This window comes from Triticum aestivum, chromosome 2D (assembly GCF_018294505.1).
Source record: "Triticum aestivum cultivar Chinese Spring chromosome 2D, IWGSC CS RefSeq v2.1, whole genome shotgun sequence".
Lineage (NCBI taxonomy): Eukaryota > Viridiplantae > Streptophyta > Magnoliopsida > Poales > Poaceae > Triticum > Triticum aestivum.
The window spans coordinates 145,634,769-145,661,013 of NC_057799.1; the positions used below are offsets into that span (position 1 = coordinate 145,634,769).

Consider the following 26,245-nt stretch of genomic DNA (forward strand, 5'->3'; position numbering starts at 1 on the left):
CGAGATTCGATCGTCGGTATCATCATACCTAGTTCAATCTCGTTACTGGCAAGTCTCTTTACTCATTCCGTAATGCATCATTCCACAACTAACTCATTAGTCACATTGCTTGCAAGGCTTATAGTGATGTGCATTACCGAGAGGGCCCAGAGATACCTCTCCGATACACGGAGTGACAAATCCTAATCTCGATCTATGCCAACTCAACAAACACCATCGGAGACACCTGTAGAGCATCTTTATAATCACCCAGTTACGTTGTGACGTTTGATAGCACACAAGGTGTTCCTCCGGTATTCGGGAGTTGCATAATTTCATAGTCAGAGGAACATGTATAAGTCATGATGAAAGCAATAGCAATAAAACTAAACGATCATTTCTGCTAAGCTAACGGATGGGTCTTGTCCATCACAGCATTCTCTTATGATGTGATCCCGTTCATCAAATGACAACACATGTCTATGGTTAGGAAGCTTAACCATCTTTGATTAACGAGCTAGTCTAGTAGAAGCATACTAGGGACACTCTGTTTGTCTATGTATTCACACATGTACTAAGTTTCCGGTTAATACAATTCTAGCATGAATAATAAACATTTAGCATGATATAAGGAAATATAAATAACAACTTTATTATTGCCACTGGGGCATATTTCCTTCAGTTTCCATAGATGTCAGGCAGTGAGGATGGCGATGGAGGCGAGGCCGCTACGGAGACAGGTCGTGGTGCTAGAGATGACCGAGGAGAGCCAGGCGATGAACTCTCGTCTTGGGCGGGGATCGTGGTAGTGCATCGACACCAAGAAAGCACCTCACGCCAAACTTGGCGGGAGAAAGCGAGGTGCTGCATAAATTCGGGCTCTTGGTCGCAGAGAAGGCAGCGTGGCTCATGGGGAAGACCGTGACACGCAAGGCGGTCAGCCGTCCAGCATCTGCCCAGCAGAGCAAACCAGATGAAGAATTTGATGCGGAGCGGTGCCCTATTTGCTGGCTCCACCACTGACCCGCATTGGCTGATTTCTTAATTATACATCGTATTTTGTTTCCTTGCGTTTCTTTCACTATTTGTGAATAAAATATTTAATATGTCATCATCTCTCATGGTAGTTGAGAAACATTTCCTTTATAAATTCGATTTTTACACCATAATCTCTCGCAATATGTTGGAACATTTCACAAATTTTCTTTTTGGAAGGTGCCCAAGTGATTGTAAGGCGAGATGATATTCTTTCGAAATGACGACAATGCTAGAGCGAGAGAGGATGACGAGAATGGAGGTGGAGGGAGGAACATGGAGAAAAATGTACCTTTGTCTTATAGCATGGAGAGGGATTAAGGAGACACGGCAATCACTGTGGAAGAAAGAAGAGAGGGAGAGAATCAATATTTGTCGCTATATGAATGAAAACAACATGGTGTCAAGTTTGACACACAAATATTTTTTATAAAGAAATTGTTATTCCGTGGCAACACACGCGATCAGTTAGTAATTTGAAAGGCTAACAGTTCTTGAAAAAAAAACTTGAAACGCTAACTCGTAGTAACAAACTTGGTCATTATCTTTTCTCCAAAAAATAAACTTGGCCATTATCAATTCGCAAAAACCAAACGTGGTCATTATCAGTTTAATTGCATGAAACAGGAGAGTTCTGGAGGAGAGAAGCCGACGGCGTACATACGAAATACGCGCCTGATCGTTCCGCTAGATAAGAAATCAATCCAAACAGAACCCATCTTTCTCTCCGCATCACATTCCACATGCATCCTATATAAATGGATCGCCAGCCATAGCCATAGAATCATCATACTAGCTGCAAACCAGCGCTGCAGCGCAAAACCTGAGACCGATGGCACCATCCAAATCCCATCTCGCCTTGCTCCTCGCCGTAGTTCTGATCGCCGCCACGCCGCAGCCTTCAGCGGCCGTCAGGGAGGCCCCTGCCCCCTCCACCAGCAACGATTTAGTAGCAAAACCATCGGCATGGTGCATTCCCTGCTTTTCGTTTCTACCACAGTTATTCTGTATACCGCCGATATTCTGTCCACCTACGCCAAGTGCGCTGCCGCCGCCGCCGCCACCAGCGAAGCCGGAGCCGAAAGAGTGTCTACCATCGCTGATGGGGCTGATGCCATGCAAGGATTACTTCACCAACAAAACCGCGCCGGAGCCTCCAAACCAAGGCAAGTGCTGTGACGGCCTGAGGTCACTCTTCGTAAACGCTCCCATATGCATATGCCGCATATCGGACGACGGCGACCTCGACAAGCTCATGTCGGCACCCGTGCATGGAGAAAACATCCTTCGTGTGGCGGTTATCTGTGGCACAGCTCTGAGTGATTATGGATCTTGCGAGGGTAAGTTCTTGCTCTCCGTACTATAAACTGTTTTCTGCATTATCTCGTCTTGCATTATGAACAATGTGGATCTTGTTTGTGGATCGGAGAGCAGGCCACGTGCCACCGCTGAGGGCCGCACCCGCCCCTGAAGCTGCTTCTTAACTGGGCAAACCAGGTAACTAGTTTGTATGGTGTATGGAGATTGATTCATTCATGGCTGCATGAATTACTACGTACTATTTCTGTATTGTACTTTAACTTTTGATTTTATCTTTGTTTTGCAGAGGCATGGTCGTAGTAGAATTGCAGAGGCAAGGTCAAGATCCGTCGGTACCATTATTAGAAGATGAGATATAGTGCGAGTTTTCAGTTCGATTAAAGAGAATATGTAGCTTTATTTGTGTCCATCTCTGAGTCGTCTCGGAGAAAATTTATTTATTGGTTATTTGTGAGTGTCCACTATGGAATCATCAAATGTGCACCTAGTTGCCGAAATGTTTTATCCCTTGGACGTAATGACGTATGACTTTGCCTAACCAACGAACACTACTTTTTCCCCTAAGAAAAACGAACCTACTTTTTTTTTCAATCTAGCAATGATCGTCTGCAAAAAGAATATGGCAAATTTTAACATGGTTCCTCTTAATCCCCCTCCCCATCCTCTTTTTATATGTGAGGTAAGAAGGTAAAATTATTCAGACCACTAATTAATGAGATCAACATCTCAAATCTATTATATTCTCTGGCTCTCATGTAAATAGAGGGGGTAAGAGGGAGCATACTAAAATTGCTCAGGAATTATTATTGCCGCAAATTGTACAACCTTAAACCATTGCTTAATGCCCCAATGTAAGAGCACACCATGCGGAGGTCATCGGGGACCTGATCTCCGCCTCTCACACATGATCGGTTGCCGGCTCCGGCCAGCACTGGAACCCCTTTCAGGGTTCAAAATGACAGTCATTCGGCCGGTGAATGTTGGGCCCACGGCACTGGGATGGCTGCCTCCCAGTACCTCTGGTCATGTACAGTACTCACCGTGACGCTGCCCCGAGGAGGAGTAGGCCTCGTGATCGTGCTTCCTGGGCTACCCGGGATCCACTTCCACGGCATTTGCGCCAGCAGTAGGCAGGCGGTGGCCTAGGGTTTGACTGTCAGGTTGCAGAGGCCAAAGGAAGGGAGAAGAGTGGGCGCAAATGCGCCCCCCACCCCTCCCCCGACATGTGATATTTAAAAAGGACCAGGCAGGGGTAGTTGGGTGGCTGGCACATGGACCCGGGGCGGACACGTTGCGTCCATCTATTGTTTGTGCGAACGCGAACCCGATTCAAATTTAGAATGAATTTGGGTCCCACGGACAGAAATTCAAAATGGTTCGCCGCGTTGAGGTTTGTGCCCACGCGGACTCAAACAGACGTGAGTAGACGAAACACGTCCCGCGTTCGAGTTGTCCTAAGGCCTTTGTGGCGCCTCGTGGTTCAGCACCGACGTGAAGAAAAAACCGGACACGCCTGATGAACCCGGGGCGGACACGTTGCGTCCATCTATTGTTTGTGCGTACGCGAACCCGATTCAAATTTAGAATGAATTTGGGTCCCACGGACAGAAATTCAAAATGGTTCGCCGCGTTGAGGTTTGTGCCCACGCGGACTCAAACAGACGTGAGCAGACGAAACACGTCCCGCCTTCGAGTTGTCCTAAGGCCTTTGTGGCGCCTCGTGGTTCAGCACCGACGTGAAGAAAAAACCGGACACGCCTGATGAATCATACGGTTGATAAAGCTACCAGATAGATCGATGGAGTGGCTAGCGACCCGGCTGATCCTGCGCGAGGATCAACCGCTGGCCAACTCGTAGGATTTGGTGCACGGCGTACACCTAGCTTTTGCAACGCTAACTCAGCTAAGAAAAACACTTGCAAGGCTAACTCGTACTTAGTAACAAAATCACTCCGTGAAAATGGAGAAAGTTTTGGAGGAGAGGAGGACGAACTACGCGCCTGATTCCGCTGGATAAGAAATCAACCCAAACAGAACCCATCTTTCTCTCCGCATCTCAACGCATCCCATTCCACACGCATCCTATATAAATGGATCACCAGCCATAGAATCCTACAACGCAAACCGGCGCCGCAACGCAAAACGTGAGTTCAATGGCACCATCCAAATCCCATCTCGTCTTGCTCCTCGCCGTCGTCCTGATCGCCGCCACGCCCCAGCCTTCGGCGGCCGTCAGGGACAAGGCCCCTGCCCCCTCCACCAGCAACGATTTAGTAGCAAAACCATCGGCATGGTGCATTCCCTGCTTTTCGTTTCTGCCACAGTTATTCTGTATACCGCCGGTATTCTGTCCACCAACGCCTAGTGCGCCGCCGCCGCCGCCGCCACCAGCGAAGCCGGAGCCAAAAGAGTGTCTACCGTCGCTGATGGGGTTGATGCCATGCAAGGATTACCTCACCAACAGAACTGCGCCGGAGCCTCCAAAGCAAGGCAAGTGCTGCGATGGCCTCGGGGTGCAAGCGGGGCGGGATGCGGGTGTCCGCTACAGGGCTAAGCGGGACAGTGCAACAATTGCGGGCATTTGCAGTTGTCCGCCACACACCGCTACAATTAGCGCGGGACAGTGCGGCAGCCCGCGTCGGCCCGCATGCAACCCGCCATTAGCTAGTCAGTACACTAAGCATGTGCGTATGATACAGTATTATCACACGCCGTGGCAGTCCGAGGCTCGAGCGGTGAACACGCACGCACCTCGACAACAGCCTGCAAAGCCGAAGAGCGCACGGAATTGACAGCGATGGCCATGACGGGCTTGTGGTTCGCATCCCTGTATGTGAATGGGCGCATGGCGTGCAGCAGCTAGGCCAGGCCGAGACGCGCGCAGATGGCGCCATAGTTCAGAAACGAACAGGAAAACGAGCAGAACTGGGGCGGCACCTTGGAGAGAAACGGGAGGTCGTTGGCTAGTGCACGTCAACGGCGGGCCGAGCGCGGCGGGGTTACATGTGAGCTAGCTGCCGAGGGGCTCGCCGCCGGGGAGGACGGCGAATGGCGCGGCCGGGTGCGTGCCCATGCAGAGCTCCGCCTAGGGACGGGCCAAGTCGATTTCGGCGGCTGATAGGCGCGCAAGGAGAGATGCCCACTCGTAGTGCTGCACGCCGCAGCACAGTCGGCAGCAGCCTTGGCGGCGGAGGCGGGTCTACTGGCGGGGCGGGCTCTTTGCACCGCAGGGACGCGTTGGCCAGCGCCAGCGAGGGAGCCCCCATGCTCTGCTCAGGGATGTTCTGTACTTGGAGACGGGTTATGCGGGATACGCGGGTAACCCGCTGGACAAAGCGGCGTGACCGCTTGAGTCCGCTACAGACGACGCGGTAAGTCCGGCGGCACTTTGCGGGTCTTTTTTGCGGGGCGGCGTGGCGGCCCAGCTGGATGTCCCGCACCGCTTGCAACCTGAGGTCACTCTTCAAGAACGCTCCCGTTTGCACATGCCGCATATCGGACGACGGCGACCTCGACAGGCTCAATTCGGCACGCCTAGATGGAGGAAAATTCCTTCATCTGTCGGTTATATGTGACACCAGTATAGCTCCAAGTGATTATCGATCTTGCCAAGGTAAGTTGTTGCTCTCGTACTATAAACTGTTTTGTGCATTATCTCGTCTTCAATTCTGAACATTGTGAATCTTTTTTATGGATCGGACAGCAGGACCCGTGCCACCGCTGAGGGCCGCACCCGCCCTTGAAGGTGCTTCATAACTGGGCAAATCAGGTAACTAGTTTGGGTTCCGCATAAATTGAACCATTTCCCTGTTTTGGAGATGGATTCATTCATGGCTGCATCAACTAGTCCGTATTTTCTGGATTTTTTTTAACTTTTGATTTTATCTTCGTTTTGCAGAGGCATGGTCGCAGTAGAATTACAGAAACAAGTTGGAAGCTAAAAGATGCTGTACGTCAAGATCCGTCAGTACCATTCTTAGAAGATATATAGTGCGAGTTTTCAGTTCGATTAGGCAGAATATGTAGGTTCGTTTGTGTCAATCTCTGAGTCGTCTTGGAGAAAATTTATTGGTTACGGTCGTCAACTATATATTTGGTTATTTGGTTGTTTATTGGAAATAAACTATTGGGTTATTTGTGAGTGTCCACCCTATGCATGGAATCATCAAATGTTCACCTAGTTATCGAACTGTTTTATTCCTTTGCCAGAATTGTACTGTAGAACCGTAAACCCTTGCTTAAGGGCATCTCCAACCCGACCCATTTGTTTGAAAATCGGTCGAGACTGGTGTCCGGACATGGATATGGGAGTCATCCATCCAACCCTATACCGCAAATGTTTGCCTTAAAAATAATATGAAAAACCATGATTTATGATTTGTGTAGTAAAGAAATATAAATGCTTTTTGTTTGGTGGAAGGCTACTAATTATAGTGATTCCATGGCTTCCGTCAAATCTACTTACCAAGTAAAGCAAGCATTTGCCTACTAAACACAATACCATGACGTATAGTGGCTAATAACTACTCATTAAATTTGGCGGAAAGCTAGCCAAGTGAAACTACTCATAAGCATTTGGCTGAGAGCTAACTTCCAGGGGCCAACTAGTATGAGATCAGCACCTGAGGTGCGATCATGTGATCCATCATTCTGGACCATCGGATGAATATTCAATGCCACAGATCAAGGATGCTGGACATGATAGGACATCTTGCAATGTAGCCCCTGGACTTTTAGAGTTTAATGCAGTTGATATCACTTGGTTTTTGCTAGATCTGTACCTCTTTACCAAAAAAAAAGTGCACATGACAACGCAGAAACAGTGCATATACGCCACTACAATTTCTTTTGGTTTTCACAATTATTAATTTTGAGAACTATTTTGCTTTTCAAAACTGTGCAATGGGATCCCTATATTCGGTACGTTAATAGCGATCCTTACAGTACATGAAAACAAAATATATATGTTATAAAAGTCAAATGTCTATCTCCATTTTTGATATACTACATTATTGTTTGTTCAATAGTGCACAACACCAACGTCAAAAGTATTGTATCCCTCTGCCTGGGAATTTTTTTTTATTCATCAAGAACATGTTGTACAGGTTCTACTAAAGATGTACGTCCAAAAGAGAAGATCTCACTAACATAATACGCTAGAAAGAAATTTTTCGAGCACAGAAATTTATTGGACAGAGAAGAAAAGACTTCACAAGAAACCATGTACAGCAAGCAAAATAAGATTGCTTGCTTGCACAAATTAACAGCAACGAGCAAGCAGTGTAACAAAAATGAACACTCCAAAGCCCGTGGAACAAGTAAAGACACGAGTTTTACAACATAAAGAACGACGTCGTTGAAGCACTGCATCTTGCAAATGGAGCACGAGAGGACGGCGGTGGACCTCGCAGTGGCCGGGATCAGGAAGGAGTCCATACAATCAGATGTGATAACGGTGAGGTTTGCGACGCTGGAATCTAATGGCAGCAGTATTGTCTTCACTTCTTCCGATGGCAGAAGATTGAGTCGGTGCAGTTATCTACGCATGTCCCGATGTCCAGGCGATGATGCTTGGTCGGCGGCTGGCCGGCGCCGCAATCGAGGGACCAAAACTGAAGAGGAAGAGGATTGGGAGATATGGTGGCTGAGGAGGAGCTCGGCCAACAATATGGAGTATCAGATGGGGATTTGTGTAAAATGTCTCCACTAGTCTCGCTGCTCCAACCTGGACCATGGGATATCTATCTGATGGACCAGACCTGTGAATCACAGGATCGCACGTAAGATGTTGATCTCATACCAGTCGCCCCCTTCCCTAACTTCCATCAAATGAAGCTATACTTTCAGCTACTAAACGCCAAATGAAACTCTGCCTAATCAAGAATAATTAGCACCTTCCACCAAATGCACAAACGTCTTCCACACTACCTTTCGTCAAATGTAGCGCAATTAGCCTTCCGCCAAATGCACAAACGTCTTCCACACTACCTTTCGTCTAGCGCAGTTAGCCTTCCGCCAAATGCTAGGCATTCTGAGCGGCAGCGTAGACAATACGTGGTGCTTTCTGATTGGTCAACCGGATGTCCGAACTTCCCCAAATCCCCATTTGTTTGTCTCCAGTTTGCAAGAAAATGAGCGTCCGTATGCATTGGCGGACCGATGCTGAATTGCTTGGATGGCAAATTGTGTCTAGATGGCATGGTCCAAACGCTTGCGAGAGGTTTGAGGATCTGCTTTGCAGATGCCCTGACACTGCAAAGTACCACACACCATGCATGCATCTCTAACTTATTGTCTTCTTTTTCTTTGAGGGAATCTCCAACTTCTCTGCTACTTGGATTCTCCCGAAATCTGAACTTACGTGTGTAGTATCCTCCTTGTATATATACCTGTAATGAACGCATCACTGGTCCGAAAATGTTGCCAAGTCTTCTACTGGAAAAATAAAATGTGGTGAGTGTCTCGCATGAACGCAGGCCGGCGAAACTCCTTCACGTGCCCGGCCGCGCTCACCGTATCAACGACCGCTCATGCGTGCCGGTCTACGCGCAAAGAAAGGACTAAGGCCAACTCCAGCGCACGACCCCAAACGGACGTCCGTTTTGCCCGGATTCTGTCCGTTTGGTTAGAGCAATGGGTCGTGTTCAGATTATTTTTCGGATGCGGTAATTGTACGCCCAACACGCGGACCCCGGCAGCATCCCGTCCGCGTACATTTTTCTTTAAAAACACATATCTTTTTTTCATTATTGATTTTTGGTATATGAAAATACATCACCAAATTTTGACTAGAAAAGTACGATCAAAGAAAACAAGAACCACAAGAATACATTTTAGAAGATATTCAACTTCCATAAGTGCTTCGGTAAGTTGGATTAATGCCTTCTCGATACATTCATTGTTGATCTGCGGAGGCTCGATCTTGCGTGGTTCTTTCTTTTTCGAGTGTAAAGAAGTAGACGTTGCTTCCTCGCATCTAGTCTCATGTCTAGCCTCTATTCTAGCAATAAGTGCGCTAGTCTCATCTCTAGTCTCTATGCTAGCTAAAAGTGCACGAACATTTACTAAATTGCGCTCTATCAATATATCGATGTACTCTTATTCCCAATACCAAAACTTGCATCCATTCTACACAATAAAATTTTAAGTTAGCACAATTAGTCAAATCCGAAAGCACAACCGAAGCTAAAGTAGCACCTACCCCATCGGTTGAGCACTTAATGAACACCCATCCGGGATGTTCCGGCGTTGTAGACACGCGGTGCAAGACCTTCTTTGTGCAGTCGTCGCACGTAATGAGTGGCAACGGTGTGCCGACGAGCTTTTGGGCCAGCACCGATGTAACACCCCGGATGTAACTTGCCATATTTGTAACTCCGACTCTTGCCATTTTCGGCTATGTGCTATGTTATTCTCTCCGTGGTCGGGTTTTGTCTTTCGTTTTGCATTTTGTCATGTCATGCTTTTCATATCATGTCATCATGTGCATTGCATTTGCATACGTGTTTGTCTCTTGCATCCGAGCATTTTTCCCGTTGTCCGTTTTGCAATCCGGCGCTCCTATCTCCTCCGGTGCACCCCTCTTGTTTTCTTTCGTGTGCGGGTGTCAAATTTTCTCGGAATGGACCGAGGCTTGTCAAGTGGCCTTATTATACCACCCGGAGACTACCGATCAAGTTTCGTTCCATTTGGAGGTCGTTTGGTACTCCAACGGTTAACCGGGCATCCGCAAAGTCCATTTGAGTGTCCAGCAAAAACCCCCTCAAAAACCAGCCCAAAACCCACCAAACTCTTTTCCATGCTCTAGGTCGTTCGATCACGATCGTGTGGGCGAAAACCGCACCTCATTTGGGCTCTCCTAGCTCCCTCTACCTATATGTGGGCATCCCGAAAAACAAAATCGCAGTCTAAACCCTAGATTTTTTCCCTCCGCGCCGCCGGACGCGTCCGCCGTCGGACGGACACGTCCGCCGCCGCAGCCGACCTCTTCCGCGCCGCCACGTCACCGCGCGCCGCCGAGGCCCGCCGGCCCTCCCGGCCCGCGCCGTCGCCTCCCTGCCCGCGCCGGACCCCGCCGCCTGCCTGCCCGCGCCGCCGCCGCGCCGGGGTGCGCCGGCGCGCCGCCCGCGGGCACCCGCGCCGGCCATCGCCGCCTCGGGCCGCGCCCCCTCCGCCGGAGCCCGAGCCCCGGCCGGCCTCCCTCTCCTCCGCCGGCGCCGCCACCTCGCCTCCTCTCCTTCCTCTCCGCCGGCGAGCAGCGCCACCGGAGCTCCGGCCGGCCCGAGCACCACGATCCCGATCCAGATCTCGGTAGCCCCGTTGACTTTCTCGTGCCCATATATTTTCCAAGTCACTGATTTTCTCAGTAATATGCCTTCGTTCGTGATGTCATAACTCCTTGCATGTAGTTCTGATTCGCGCGTGTAACATGTCAAATTGTTCGCCTCATGATGCTCTACATTTTATTCAATTGCACCATATTCATTAGAGGTCATCTTGATGCCCAAATATCTGTTGGAAGAGGGCTTGTTGCTGTTATCTGCTGGTTCTTAGCAGAACTTGGAGATTTGTCATTTTTCTATCATTTAATCTGTGCATCTTATGAGCCTGAGCTCTACATGTGTTTTGAAGTATGCCATGCCATCTTTCCAGTGGTATAGTCCATGTATTTTTTTGATCTCTGTGATGACTAGCACAAGCATGCAAAATAGGCCCCGTAATGTTTCTGATTTCAGGGACTTAGTGATTTCTCTAAGTCTTTGTCTGCTATTATTTTGTTGCCATGTAAACTTGATGCTACAGAGAGATCCATGCATATTTTGGAGATGTTCACTAAGGATGTTTTGTAGCTTTTATTGTAATTGATACATTTATGCCCTTGTTTGCAATTATGGAGTGCCATAGCATGACTCAATCTTGCTCTACTTTTGCTATAAAATATTTCTGGCAGATTCTTAACATGATATGCAAGTTTGCCAAGCTTATTGTAGTTGCTCCATACATGCTATGCTTTTTGTTCTTGCCATGGATAGCTTCATAAACATGCCGTCTTGCTGTAGGTGTGCTTGGTTTGTAGTGCATTGTTCTGTAGTGAGTGCATCAAGCTCACAAATAGGCCTACATATTATTATTTCTGCCATGCTCTGTTTTCTGCCAAGTCTGAAACCTGATAACGAAATTTGCTATGTTTACATGGTTGCCATCATATCTTCTGGTCCCTTTTGGCTTATAGTCAGTAAGGGAATTTTGTCATGTGCCTTTAGTAGAACACTGCCATGCCTTGTTTTGCTATGTTAAGTTCCTGTAGCATGTTGTTTTCGTGCTCTGAATATTGCTACCTGATGCTGTTTTCTGCCATTTCCAGTTTTTCACCAAGTCTGTGAACCTGTTATCTTTTGCACTTTTGCCATGCTTGTTTGAGCTTGATATGTTGTGAACTAGCCGTATCTCAGTGTTCATCTTTTGTCAAGCATCTCCTGTAGTTTACTGCCATGTCCTTTGTTGCTATGTTGGAGTGTTGTAGCACTGTTGTTTGTTGCATTTTAAGTGCTATCATGCTGTTAATCGCAGTTTCGTGTCATTCTTGTTTTGCTTGCCATTTGCAAACCGTGCATCCGTTTCCGGTGATCTTTATATCGATTTCGACCAAAATCATCTCATCTTTCTAGTGGCATGCTTGGTTTGCCAAGTTACTGCCTTGTTCATCATTTTCCTTCCGGAGCACGCATATGCATCGCATATCGTATCCTGCATATCATACATGTTTTGCATCATGTTGCTTGTGCATTTCTCGTGATTGATTGTGGTTCCGTTGTTTGTGTTCTTGTCTTGGATAGAGCCAGGAGACGAGTTCGTGAATGAGGAACCTGTTGAGTACGCTTACGAGGATCAAGCTTTCGACAACTCTGAGAACCTTGCAGGCAAGATGACCACCCCTCGAAATCACTTCTATCTTTGCTTTGCTAGTTGTTCGCTCTATTGCCATGCTCCGCTATCTATCATTTGCTATATCATGTCTCCCATTTTTCCATGTCAGCCCCTAACCATCCTTTCCTAGCAAACCGTTGTTTGGCTATGTTACCGCTTTTGCTCAGCCCCTCTTATAGCGTTGCTAGTTGCAGGTGAAGTTGAAGTTTGTTCCATGTCGGAACATGGATATCTTGGGATATCACAATATCTCTTATTTAATTAATGCATCTATATATATTTGGTAAAGGGTGGAAGGCTCGGCCTTATGCCTGGTGTTTTGTTCCACTCTTGCCGCCCTAGTTACTGATATACCGAGATTATGTTCCTCGAGTTTGCGTTCCTTACGCGGTCGGGTGATTTATGGGACCCCCTTGACAGTTCGTCTTGAATAAAACTCCTCCAGCAAGGCCCAACTTTGGTTTAACATTTGCCGCCTAAGTCTTTTCCCCCGGGTTTTCGCGAGCCCAAGGGTTATCTTTATTTAAACCCCCGGGCCAGTGTTCCTCTGAGTGCTGGTCCAAACTAGAGCCACTTGCAGCGCCACCTTGGGGAAACTCGAGGATTGGTTTTAGTTGTACGTAGTGTTCATCCGGGGTGCCCTGAGAACGAGATATGCGCAGCTCCTATCGGGATTTGCCGGCACATTCGGGCGGCTTTGCTGGTCTTGTTTTACCATTGTCGAAATGTCTTGTAAACCGGGATTCCGAGACTGATCGGGCCTTTCCGGGAGAAGGTTTATCCTTCGTTGACCGTGAGAGCTTATGATGGGCTAAGTTGGGACACCCCTGCAGGGTATTATCTTTCGAAAGCCGTGTCCGCGGTTATGAGGCAGATGGGAATTTGTTAATGTCCGGTTGTAGATAACTTGTCACTTGACCCAGTTAAAATACATCAACTGCGTGTGTAGCCGTGATGGTCTCTTCTCGGCGGAGTCCGGGAAGTGAACACGGTCTGTGTTATGTATGACGTAAGTAGGAGTTCAGGATCACTTCTTGGTCATTGCTAGATGACGACCGTTCCGTTACTTCTCTTCTCGCTCTCTCTTGCGTATGTCAGCCACCATATATGCTTATTGCCGCTGCAGCTCCACCTCATTACACCATCCTTTCCTATAAGCTTAAATAGTCTTGATCTCGCGGGTGTGAGATTGCTGAGTCCCCGTGACTCATAGATTCTACCAAAACAGTTGCAGGTGCCGACGATGCCAGTGCAGATGATGGGGTCGATCTCAAGTGGGAGTTGGACGAGGAACGTGGTCGTTACTATGTGTCTTTTCCTGATGATCAGTAGTGGAGCCCAGTTGGGACGATCGGGGATCTAGCATTTGGGGTTGTCTTATTTTCATCTGGATTTTGACCGTAGTCGGTCTATATGTTTGTATTTGGATGATGTATGGATAATATTTATGTATTGTGTGAAGTGGCGATTGTAAGCCAACTCTTTATCCCATTCTTGTTCATTACATGGGACTGTGTGAAGATGACCCTTCTTGCGACAAAACCACTATGCGATTATGCCTCTAAGTCGTGCCTCGACACGTGGGAGATATAGCCGCATCGTGGGCGTTACAACCGAGCCCAGCCGACCGCCATTCATGTATCTGCCGGCGGACCGTCGACAGTGTAGATCCGAGTGGCTAGAGGAGGAGTCGGTACCTGCATGTGGCCTTGCGGCCTTGTCGGGGCCCTCTGGCCCGGTGCTCGGCCAGTCCATGGCGCGGCGCAGCCTCCCACAGTCGGGCGAGCTCAAGCCCGACCGGATCCGCTCCAAATCCGGACGCCGGATGCGCAAATCAGGTGCCCGTGGTTGGGTAGCTTGGGGGCGTTGAGGGAAAGGGGGCTGGGCGAGCGCACGTCCAAGCGGCGGTGGTGGCGAGGGGCAAGAGTGGCGAAGAGTGGAGGGGGTGCGGCTGGAGGGGGAGGGGGCGGATAGAAAAAGGGATTCCTATGCCACCGACGAGCGGGGCAGGGGAGGACACGCGCACACGGCCCGCCCGTCCGCGCGCTGTCCGTTTCACCCCAAAAGCGGCCCAAACTTGGGCCGGGGTTGAGTCGAAGCGGACATAAAATGGACAAAAGTCCGTTTGCGTGCACGTGCTGGGCCGTCTGGTATGTTCGTTTTACCCAAACGGACGCACCCGAACAGAATGGGATTGCGTGCTGGAGTTGGCCTAAACGAGGGCTGAGGGTGGGTAGGTGACAAACCTGTTGGAGGCGTTGGCGGGAGCATGAGCCTTGTGCTTCCATAGCTCCTAAGAGCAACTCTAGCAGACCCCGCATTTTGCCGACCTGTAAACTGTGTTTGCAGGTCGCACGGGGGCGTTTATGCAGGCTGAAAATTGCGGCGGCAGAATAGAAACCGCAAACAAACCTGTAATTTTGAAAAAAAGTTGTTTCGCGCGAGAAATTTAAGCAGCAGCTCGGCGGAGCTCACTCGCATAGATGGTTCTTCTTCGCATAATAAGTTCATACACTCCACATACATACATATTAAAGGCCAGAGATGCTAGACAGGGCCTACGCTACCGCACCATTACAACAAAATTGAGCTCACCGGAGCTCTTGCAGTAGCTGCCCACCGGCGGCGATCAGTCAGAGTCGGAGTCGACCTCGATGTAGAGCTTCGCCTGCTCCGCCTTCATCACGCGCAGGTCAGCCTCTTTCGATGCGTGCGCCTGCGATGCCGTGACGCCCGTCTCGAGGAAGAGCCGCTCGTACTCGAGCTCGCGCCGGATGCGCTCTTCCATCTCCTCCTGCTCCCTCGCCGGCCGCTCGAGGACGACGCGCTCGAGGAGCTCCTCCTGCCCCGGGGGGAGGTAGTCCTCGGGCCCGATGACGCCTCGGCGCGACGGCGCATCGGGCACGGCCTCCTCCGGCTCCCTCTTCACCGGAACGAGCCGCGAGCTCGATGTGCCCGCGGATGAGCACCCCGCGGAACCGTGGCCGGATGAGCTCCCCGCGGACCAGTTGCCGGAGGAGGTGTGGCGGCGACGGGCTAGCTCGAGATCGAAGTCCTCGAGCTCGCGGCGGTTGAATGCCGGCGGCGGCCGGGCACCGTGGTTGAGCCACCGACGCGCCCCCCCGCTTGCGCGCGCCGTCAGATCTGGCGCGGTGGCGGCACTCCGCCTCATCCCCCGATTCGTCCATGGCAGTCCAAGGCTCGCCGGCGGCGACAAATCGAGCGGCGTGGTGGGGAATTGGAGGGGAACACGGCTGCGGGGGGATAGGGTTTCGACCCGCATCTGCCCCGCAAACCCGCAGTTATACTGGCTCGGGGGTTGCGTTTGTGGGCTGCGGCAAAAATATTTACAGGCCAGACACCGTTGCGGGCTCTGGTCTGGTCAGAAAAATGGGCCGAGCCCGTATAATCGCCGGAATTATGCGGGTTTAAGCCGGATGCGGGGTCTGCTAGAGTTGCTCTAACCGGCGTTGTAGGCGCCCGATCCAGGAACTGGCGCACGCAGCAGCTTGGTTTGGGTCGTCCCAGTTACACGAGCTCCGTGCTCGCCCATTCATAGAATTTGAAAACAGAGTTCATCGATTTGAAAAAAAAATCATTGAATTTGAAAAAAGTTCATCGATGTTGGAAAAAGTTCACCAAAATTTGTACAAAAGTTCATCGGTTCTAGAAAAAACTTCATTGAATTTCAAAAAGTTCATCGAATTTTAAAAAAGTTCATCATTTTTTTCAGTTACACACTTACACTAGGAAACCTGTCCGTGCGTTGCAACGGGGAAAAATATATATATCCATGCCCTTAGCTCATGGACCCATTCGCTGCAACACGATAAAAGAAAAAAAACTTACTTCTGCAATTCCGTATATTATTTGTATATAGTTGTACACAATACGACAAATAGCACTACAAATATCAATTGGGTTCAATAAGGGGGTGTTGCATGAGATTTATTAAATTTGATTATACAACTAACTTGCCACGCTAACTCGGCTAAAAACACTTGCAAAAGGCTAACTCGTAGTACTAACAAAATTATTCCGTGAAACAGGAGAAGTTTTGGAGGAGAGGAGGACGACGTACATACGAAATACGCGCCTGATTCCGCTGCATAAGAAATCGATCCAAACAGAAACCATCTTTCTCTCCGCATCTCAACGCATCCCATTCCACATGCATCCTATATAAATGGAGCACCAGCCATAGAATCATCGTACTAGCTGCAAACCAGCGCTACAACGCAGACCGATGGCAGCATCCAAACCCCATCTCGCCTTGCTCCTCGCCGTAGTTCTGATCGCCGCCACGCCGCAGCCTTCGGCGGCCGTCAGGGCCAAGCCCCCTGCCCCCTCCACCAGCAACGATCCAGTAGCAAAACCATCGGCATGGTGCATTCCCTGCTTTTCGTTTCTACCGCAGTTATTCTGTATACCACCGATGTTCTGTCCACCAACGCCAAGTGCGCCGCCGCCGCCGCCACCACCATCGAAGCCGCAGCCGAAAGAGTGTCTACCATCTTTGAAGGGACTCATGCCATGCAAGGATTACCTCACGAACAGAACCGCGCCGGCGCCTCCAAAGCAAGGCAAGTGCTGCGACGGCCTGAGGTCGCTCTTCCAGAACGCCCCCATCTGCCTTTGCCGCATATCGGAGAACCGCGACCTCGACAAGCTCATGTCAGCACCCCTGGATAGAGCAAACTTCCTTGGTCTGGAGACAATCTGTAACGCGGGTCTGACTGATTATGAATCTTGCGAAGGTAAGTTATTGCTCTCGGTACTATACAATGTTTTGTGCCTTATCGTGCTCGTGTTTAATTATGCACGATTTGAACCATTTTGATGGATCGGATGGCAGGACCCGTGCCACCGCTGAGGGCCGCACCAGCCCCTGAAGCTGCTCCATAATTTGGCAATTCTGCAGGTAACTAGTGATATGTTCCGAATAAACTTCCTTTTTTGGAGATAGATTCATTCATGGCTGCGTGAACTAGTACGTATTTCTGTATTTGTACTTTAACTTGTCTATGTCTTCGTTTTGCAGAGTCATGATCGTAGTACCATAATAGAAACAAGTTGGAAGCTAAAGCTGCCGTACGTCAAGATCCGTTTAGTATTATTAGTAGAAGATATATAGCGCGAATTTTTAGTAGAAGATATATAATGTGTCCGACCTCTCTTCATATTTTGGACCATCAGAGTCGAGAACGACTCCTTTTCAAGAAGGGAAGGATGATGAGGACACCACAACCATTGACAAGTCTCCAACAATTATAGGTCCAATCACAAAAAGTCGAGCCAAACAAATAAGTGACCAGGTGAACGCTAACTTAAGTTTACCTTGTAACCGTGATGACACAACTATGCTTTCATTCCCATTGTTGTTGGTTGAACTTAGGTATAACATGCAAGCAATCCAACAACCTATGAGCTCTTGAAGCAACCGCTTTGGAGGAACAAGTTTGGAGAAAACAAGTTTCAAGTGAAGCTGATGCTGTCAGTTTTTTTCTCTAATATTTCGTTGTGCCACACCCATGAAGTGAAGAGATGGGGCCATAGGGGTACATCAACAGAAGCTACATCAAATTATCTTTCCAATGCAAAAAACCTCACATCATTTGGAGTTGTGAGTCAAAAGTTCTAGTCATTCTCGTGAAAGGTGTCCAGGCTCTCAACGCTTCGCGAATTTCCGAGGAGCTCTGCAACAACTCCCAAAGTTGACTGCTTATTCATCCAAGGAAGCCATGCAAACATGCTTACTTTTGAAACCATTTTCACACCTAGCTAAGGGGGGTTGTCCCTACTATAAAACCCCATCTCCCCCATCCTCTAGAGGGGCCTTTTGTCAAACCATTCAGCTACAAGCTTATGCAGCAAGACTGCTAGAGAGATCCGAGAGATCTTGCTACCTTTGCTCTTGTGAGTTCATTCGGATTCGCGAGAAGGAGCCTCTGGTTCCCCCTAGTTCGTACTCTACGGTTTCGACCGTTTTGTGTGGATTAGTCCCTGTTTGTGGCTTTGCGATTGTTCGGACAGCGGGTTGGAGTTCTTGTAGCTTCGGTCAACCATCCCCAACGTACGGGTTGCATCCAACCTTGGCAGGTATAAAGCTAGTTACCCCTCCCGATTCGATCCTACGACGTGAAGATCGGGCCACCCTCGGGCGTGAACTTGTTCAACGGGTTCCCGCCTATCATCTGGCATCAGAGCCTTCGTTGACACGGTAGGATCTGTTATCCAAGTTTATCTTTCTATCATCCCTTTAAATCGAGTGTTTTTCATGCTATATTTTCTGTCCTAGAAGTCCAAAGCCCCATCAAAATAAATCCAAGCCTTGTTGGTGCTGAGATCTTGTTGTTGCATACCTTGCATGTTCTTCATCTTTTAGATCTACACCAAGTTCATCTTCGTAATTCCTTTCAGATTTGGTTGTTGTGCTTTGGAAAAAGAGAGAGACAAAAGAGTGGCAAAAAAACAACCAAAGAAAAAAAAAAGAGTGGCAAAAAAAGTCAAGAGAGAAAAAGAAAGTGTTGTGTAAGATCAAAAGTTTCAGCTTGGTAGAAAAATTTCAGAAGCTTGTGTGTTGTGTGTTTTTTCAATCTTGGTGCAAAGTGCAGCAGATATATCCCCATATTTTCTTGGTTTGCATCAACTTGATTTCAGCACAAGCCCCCTTTTTGTTTACCCCACCGAGCTCCACCAAAAACCGAAGCTAGTTCTGTGATCCCTGTCTTTCAATCGCTTTAACACATCCGGGAGAAGCACAATCTGATGTGAACTCCTAAAAACTTTGGTGAGTAAGAGGTGAGGTTGTGCGATTCCACAAAATTATCCTATTCCACTTTTGGCCTTACTAACATGGCAGGATCTAGATCGAGTGTTCATGGAGAAAACCATGGGGAAGAAGATGCCCCGGTCACACGTGCCGAGCTGCAGCGACTCGAGAACAACTTACTCCAAGCCATGGAAAGGATGCTTCATGAGCGTCCTCCAGCAGGTGGTGATAGGGTTCGACACCGACAACACCCTATTGATCCACTTGAGGAAGTTGGCGATGAGAATTCCGTGCACGCTGTTGTGGATGGTGCCTTGGAGGATGATAACAACAACTATGGTGGACATGTGGCTGCTGCTCGTGGGCGTGGTGCCACTGCTCATGGAGGGCAGCGAGGAGGACAACTTCGAGGGCGAGGCCATGGAGCTCGTGGGCACTACTATGACCCTCATGAGCATGTTGCTCGTGGTCATGGAGATGATTTTGATGATTATGATGGTGTTCCATACCGTCGTGCTGCTGAAGATGGGCGTCATGCAGAACATCGTGACCGAGTTGGTCGAGATGACATAGCAAGAATCAAGTTGCACGTCCCCAAGTTCACAGGAAAGGAAGACCCCAATGCATATTTTGATTGGGAAGAGCAGTGTGGTCAGATTTTTCGTATCCATAACCTTGCTGATCCAAAGAGAGTCAAACTTGCTTGTGTTGAGTTTTCTGGTTATGCACTCACTTGGTGGAACCAACTCCAAGAAAATCAGCTGCTGCTAGGCCGTGATCACATTGACACTTGGGAAGAGATGAAACAAGCCATGAGGCGAAGGTTTGTTCCTTCACAGTATCAAAGAGATCTCCGAAACAGATTGCAGCGTCTCAGCCAAGGTACGCGCACGGTGGATGAGTACTATAAAGAGATGGAACTGTTGTTGGTTCGTGCTCGTATTCATGAAGATGAGGAGTCAAAGATGGCAAGATTTCTGCATGGTCTCAACAATGAAATCTCTGATTTTGTGGAGATATTTCCCTATAACACTCTACAATATATTTTGGAGCGAGCAAAGCGCACAGAGAGGAAGGTGCAGCGGAGTGGTCATGGACGGATATCTCATAACCGCACCACCACACCATGGCAAAGGTTGCAGCCAAGTGCCTCTCATGGTGGTTCTCAGTTTCAGCATACTTCACATCCTACTGCCACCCGGCGAACAGCGGCTTCATCGGCATCACCACTGGCTCCTAGGAATGCTAACAAGTGTGTCCTTCTGCTGCTGGAAGTACCTCTAACCCCACGGCTGTACCATCATCTCGAAGCCGAGATATTGAGTGTTGGAAGTGCAAAGGGCATGGTCACAATTCTTCTGAATGTCGAAACAAGAGAGTTCTATTTGTGAATGAACAAGGGGAATGGGAATCTGAAAGTGAGCTTGAAGATAATGGAGCATCAGATGATCATGAGGATGAAGAGGGCGAGAAGAGTGGTTGTGATATTCAGGCCGACATGGGAGATTGCTTTGTTTCCCGTCGTGTGCTTAGTGTTAATGCAGCTAGAGAAGAGAAAGGGCAGCGACATAATATTTTTCACACCCATGGCACTATCAAGGACAAGGTTTGCAAAATTATTGTTGACAATGGCAGCTACAATAACATTGCAAGTTCAGATTTGATAGAGAAATTGGGACTGAAACAAAGAAGGCACCCAAGTCCATATAAGATGCAATGCCTCAATGATTGTGGTACACTTCGAGTAAGCAACATAGTCACCGTTCCGTTTTCCATTGGGAAGTATCGAGATCAAGTGGAATGTGACGTGGTGCCAATGCAAGCATGCCAATTGTTGTTCGGAAGACCTTGGTTGTATGATCGTGATGTGCAAATTAGCGGCCGTACTAATCGTCTCTCGTTCCAATACGAGGGAGAGCGCATATCTTTGCTCCCTTTGACACCCGAAGAAATATTGATGGATGATCTGAAAAGGAAAGAGAGAGTGAGTGAGAAACACTTGAGTGACATACACCAACATAGTGAGCGAGAGAATCCAAAGCCAAATAAAACCCCATAGCTTAAATTGACCAAGACATGGGGAAAACAGGGATTAGTTATGATGGCTAGGAAAAGGGATATGAGAGAGTTGAGAGAACCCAATTTTGTGTTCTTTGTACTTTTGTACAAGGACAACTTCCTTTCTACTAACCAATTATCCTCTACCACTCCTAGTGTTGTTGCTGAAATTTTGCAGGGGTATGAAGATGTGTTCCCGAGGAGATACCACCAGGGCTACCACCACAAAGAGGCATTGAACACCAAATTGATTTGGTTCCAGGAGCCCCATTGCCGAATCGAGCACCATACTGCACAAATCCGGAGGAAACCAAGGAGATTCAATGACAAGTTGAAGGCCTACTAAACAAAGGTTATATATGGGAAAGTCTCTCCCCTTGTGCTGTACCCATTCTTTTAGTACCCAAGAAAGATGGAACTTCTCAAATGTGTTGTGATTGTAGGCCTATTAACAACATCACCGTGAGGTATAGGCACCCCATACCTAGGCTTGATGAACTTAGTGGAGCCACCATCTTTTCTAAAATTGACTTGCGAAGTGGCTACCACCAAATTAGAATGAGATAGGGTGATGAATGGAAAACTGCTTTCAAAACAAAATCTGGTTTGTATGAGTGGTTAGTTATGCCGTTTGGATTGACAAATGCACCTAGTACCTTCATGAGATTAATGAATCATGTGCTTAGAATGTTCATTGGCAAGTTTGTGGTTGTTTACTTTGATGACATCCTAATTTATGGCAAAACTTTGGATGAACATGTTGAACACATCCGGTGTGTGCTTGCTGTCCTAAGAGAGGAGAAATTATATGCTAACAAGGATTTTGCATAGAAAAGGTTGTGTTTCTTGGCTTTGTTGTTTCAGGTCAAGGTGTGGAGGTAGATGAGGAGAAGGTCAAGGCCATCCGTGAGTGGATGCCTCCACAAAATGTAAGCCAAGTACGAAGCTTTCTTGGCCTTGCTTATTTTTATCGTCGGTTTGTGAAAGATCTCAGTACTATTGCTGCCCCAATGAATGAGCTAACCAAGAAAGATGTTCCCTTCCAGTGGGCAAATGCACAAGAGAAGGCCTTTCAAGAGTTGGAAGAAAAATTGACATCTGCACCATTGCTTGCACTACCCAACTTTGGTAAGACTTTTGAAATTGAATGTGATGCAAGTGGTGTTGGTATTGGAGGCGTACTAATGCAAGAAGGCAGGCCTATTGCATATTTTAGTGAGAAGCTAAGTGGTCCAACTCTAAATTACTCAGTTTATGACAAAGAATTATATGCACTTGTGAGATCTTTGGAAACATGGCAACATTATTTGTGGCCTAAAGAATTTGTGATCCATTCTGACCATGAATCTTTAAAGCACCTTAGGGGTCAACAAAAACTGAACCGTGGACATGCAAAATGGAGTGAATTCATAGAATCTTTTCCCTATATTGTCAAGTACAAGAAAGGAAAAGATAATGTTGTTGCCGATGCTTGTCTAGACGCCATATTTTACTCTCACAACTTGATACTAAAATTCTTGGGTTGCAAAGCATTAAAGAATTGTATGTGAATGACCCATATTTTGCTGAACCACACTAAAAATGTAGTGAGGGAAAAGGTTGGGAAAAGTTTCACTTGCATGATGGATTTTTGTTTCGAGCTAACAAAGTGTGCATCCCAGAATGCTCTGTTCGTTTGTTGCTTTTGCAGGAGGCTCATGCTGGTGGTCTCATGGGACATTTTGGAGCAAAGAAAACTGAGAGTGTGCTGATTGACCATTTCTTTTGGCCAAGGATGAGGCGTGATGTTAAGCGCTACGTGCTACGTTATGAGATTTGCCGCAAAGCTAAGTCACGTTTAAACCCTCATGGGCTTTATACGCCCTTATCAATTCCTAGTACACCTTGGGAAGATATTTCTATGGATTTTGTTCTTGGATTACCATGCACTAAGAGGGGGAGTGATTCAGTTTTTGTAGTGGTTGATAGGTTTAGCAAGATGGCTCATTTTATCCCGTGTCATAAGAGCGATGATGCTTCAAACATAGCTGATTTTTTTCCAGAGAAATCATGCGGCTACCTGGAGTACTACGCACTATTGTTTCAGATCGTGACACCAAGTTTCTGAGCTATTTTTGGAAAACGTTGTGGGCGAAGCTAGGGACAAAGCTTCTCTTTTCCACCACATGCCACCCATAAACAGATGGACAAACTAAAATTGTCAACCGCACACTATCCATGATGCTAAGAGCAGTTTTAAAGAAAATTTTGAAGATGTGGGAAGAGTGTCTCCCCCACGTGGAGTTTGCATACAACAGGGCGGTACATTCGACCACTAAATTTTGTCCTTTTGAGATTATTTATGGTTTCAAACCTGCTGCTCCCATAGATCTTTTGCCTTTACCATTGCAGGAGCGAACCAATCTTGATGCAAGTAAGCGTGCTGACTTCGTGAAGAAAATTCATGAGAAGACCAAGGAAAATATTGAGAAGATGACTGAACAATATGCAAAACGAGCAAACAAGGGAAGAAAGAAGGTGTTGTTTGAAGAAGGTGATCTTCTGTGGGTACACCTGCGGAAGGATCGTTTCCCAGATCAACGCAAATGCAAGTTGCAGCCACGTGGAGATGGTCCATTCAAAGTGCTTGCGAAGATCAATGACAATGCCTACAGGATTGACCTTCCGATGGATTATGGTGTTAGTCCAACTTTCAATGTGTCCGACCTCTCTTCATACTTTGGACCATCAAAGTCGAGGACGACTCCTTTTCAAGAGGGGGAGGATGATGAGGACACCACAACCATCGACAAGTCTCCAACAATTATAGGTCCAATCACAAGAAGTCGTGCCAAACAAATAAGTGACCAGGTGAACGCTAACTTAAGTTTACCTTGTAACCGTGATGACACAACTATGATTTCATCCCCATTGTTGTTGGTTGAACTTAGGTATAACATGGAAGCAATCCAACAACCTGTGAGCTCTTGAAGCAACCGCTTTGGAGGAACAAGTTTGGAGAAAACAAGTTTCAAGTGAAGCTGATGCTGTCAGTTTTATCCTCTGACATTTCGTTGTGCCACACCCATGAAGTGGAGAGACGGGGCCATAGGGGTACATCAACAGAAGCTACATCAAATTATCTTTCCAATGCAAAAAACCTCACATCATTTGAAGTTGTGAGTCAAAAGTTCTAGTCATTCTCGTGGAAGGTGTCCAGGCTGTCAACGCTTCGCGAATTTCCAAGGAGCTCTGCAACAACTCCCAAAGTTGACTACTTATTCACCCAAGGAAGCCATGCAAACCTGCTTACTTTTGAAACCATTTTCGGTTGTCCCTGCTATAAAACTGTTGGGGATCGTAGCAGAATTTAAAATTTTTCTACGCATCACCAAGATCCATCTATGGAGTATACTAGCAACGAGGGGAAAGGAGTGCATCTACATACCCTTGTAGATCGCGAGCGGAAGCATTCCAATGAACGGGGTTGATGGAGTCGTACTCGCCGTGATCCAAATCACCGATGACCGAGTGCCGAACGGACGGCACCTCCGCGTTCAACACACGTACAGAGCAGCGACGTCTCCTCCTTCTTGATCCAGCAAGGGGGAAGGAGAGGTTGATGGAGATCCAGCAGCACGACGGCGTGCTGGTGGAAGTAACGGGGTCTTGGCAGGGCTTCGCCAAGCTTCTGCGAGAGGGAGAGGTGTTGCAGGGGGAGAGGGAGGCGCCAGGGGCTGTCATCTTGCTGCCCTCCCCCCCCCCCACTATATATAGGCCCCCTGGGAGGGGGGCGCCGGCCTAGAACCCATCTACATGGGGGCGGCGGCCAAGGGGAAAGGGGGGTGGCTTCCCCCCCAAGCCAAGTGGGGCGCCCCCCCCCCCCCCACCCTAGGGTTTCCAACCCTAGGCGCAGGGGGGAGGCCCATGGGGGGCGCCCCAGCCCACTAAGGGCTGGTTCCCTTCCCACTTCAGCCCATGGGGCCCTCCGGGATAGGTGGCCCCACCCGGTGGACCCCCGGGACCCTTCCGCTGGTCCCGGTACAATACCGATAACCCCCGAAACTTTCCCGATGGCCAAAACTGGACTTCCTATATATAATTCTTCACCCCCGGACCATTCCGGAACTCCTCGTGACGTCCGGGATCTCATCCGGGACTCCGAACAACTTTCGGATTTCCGCATACTCATATCTCTACAACCCTAGCGTCACCGATCCTTAAGTGTGTAGACCCTACGGGTTCGGGAGACATGCAGACATGACCAAGACGCCTCTCCGGTCAATAACCAACAGCGGGATCTGGATACCCATGTTGGCTCCCACATGTTCCACGATGATCTCATCGGATGAACCACGATGTCGAGGATTCAATCAATCCCGTCTACAATTCCCTTTGTCAATCGGTACGTTACTTGCCCGAGATTCGATCGTCGGTATCCCAATACCTTGTTCAATCTCGTTACCGGCAAGTCACTTTACTCGTACCGTAATGCATGATCCCGTGGCTAACTCCTTAGTCACATTGAGCTCATTATGATGATGCATTACCGAGTGGGCCCAGAGATACCTCTCCGTCATACGGAGTGACAAATCCTAGTCTCGATCCGTGCCAACCCAACAGACACTTTCGGAGATACCCGTAATGCACCTTTATAGTCACCCAGTTACGTTGTGACGTTTGGTACACCCAAAGCACTCCTACGGTATCCGGGAGTTGCACGATCTCATGGTCTAAGGAAATGATACTTGACATTGGAAAAGCTCTAGCAAACGAACTACACGATCTTTTATGCTATGCTTAGGATTGGGTCTTGTCCATCACATCATTCTCCTAATGATGTGATCCCGTTATCAACGACATCCAATGTCCATGGTCAGGAAACCGTAACCATCTATTGATCAACGAGCTAGTCAACTAGAGGCTTACTAGGGACATGGTGTTGTCTATGTATCCACACATGTATCTGAGTTTCCTATCAATACAATTCTAGCATGGACAATAAACGATTATCATGAACAAGGAAATATAATAATAACCAATTTATTATTGCCTCTAGGGCATATTTCCAACAGTCTCCCACTTGCACTAGAGTCAATAATCTAGTTCACATCACCATGTGATTAACACTCACAGGTCACATCACCATGTGACCAACATCCAAAGAGTTCACTA

The 26,245-nt window shown here is 48.0% G+C and overlaps 2 protein-coding genes and 1 pseudogene across 2 annotated transcripts; all 3 read left to right on the forward strand.

Moving 5' to 3' along the window:
- Positions 1–1,775: 1,775 nt before the first annotated feature.
- On the forward strand, positions 1,776–2,838 carry LOC123049082 (non-specific lipid-transfer protein C6). Its single transcript, XM_044472073.1, has 3 exons — positions 1,776–2,354; positions 2,449–2,511; positions 2,621–2,838. The coding sequence occupies exons 1-2, from the start codon at positions 1,847–1,849 to the stop codon at positions 2,496–2,498; spliced, it is 558 nt and encodes a 185-aa protein (XP_044328008.1). The 5' UTR covers positions 1,776–1,846; the 3' UTR covers positions 2,499–2,511; positions 2,621–2,838.
- Positions 2,839–16,493: 13,655 nt separating this feature from the next.
- On the forward strand, positions 16,494–18,108 carry LOC123049083 (non-specific lipid-transfer protein C6-like). The gene is made up of 3 exons (XM_044472074.1): positions 16,494–17,018; positions 17,117–17,182; positions 17,303–18,108. Exons 1-2 carry the CDS (start codon positions 16,508–16,510, stop codon positions 17,164–17,166), a joined length of 561 nt encoding a protein of 186 aa, XP_044328009.1. The 5' UTR covers positions 16,494–16,507; the 3' UTR covers positions 17,167–17,182; positions 17,303–18,108.
- A 1,045-nt stretch (positions 18,109–19,153) lies between these two features.
- LOC123055723 (uncharacterized) lies at positions 19,154–24,061 on the forward strand (annotated as a pseudogene).
- The last annotated feature ends 2,184 nt before the right edge of the window (positions 24,062–26,245 follow it).

Coding starts and splice junctions, on each gene's coding strand:
- LOC123049083 (XM_044472074.1), top strand. CDS start 16,508: ATGGCAGCATCCAAACCCCATCTCGCCTTGCTCCTCGCCGTAGTTCTG. Junction 17,019..17,116: donor TGATTATGAATCTTGCGAAG/GTAAGTTATTGC, acceptor ATCGGATGGCAG/GACCCGTGCCACCGCTGAGG.
- LOC123049082 (XM_044472073.1), top strand. CDS start 1,847: ATGGCACCATCCAAATCCCATCTCGCCTTGCTCCTCGCCGTAGTTCTG. Junction 2,355..2,448: donor TGATTATGGATCTTGCGAGG/GTAAGTTCTTGC, acceptor ATCGGAGAGCAG/GCCACGTGCCACCGCTGAGG.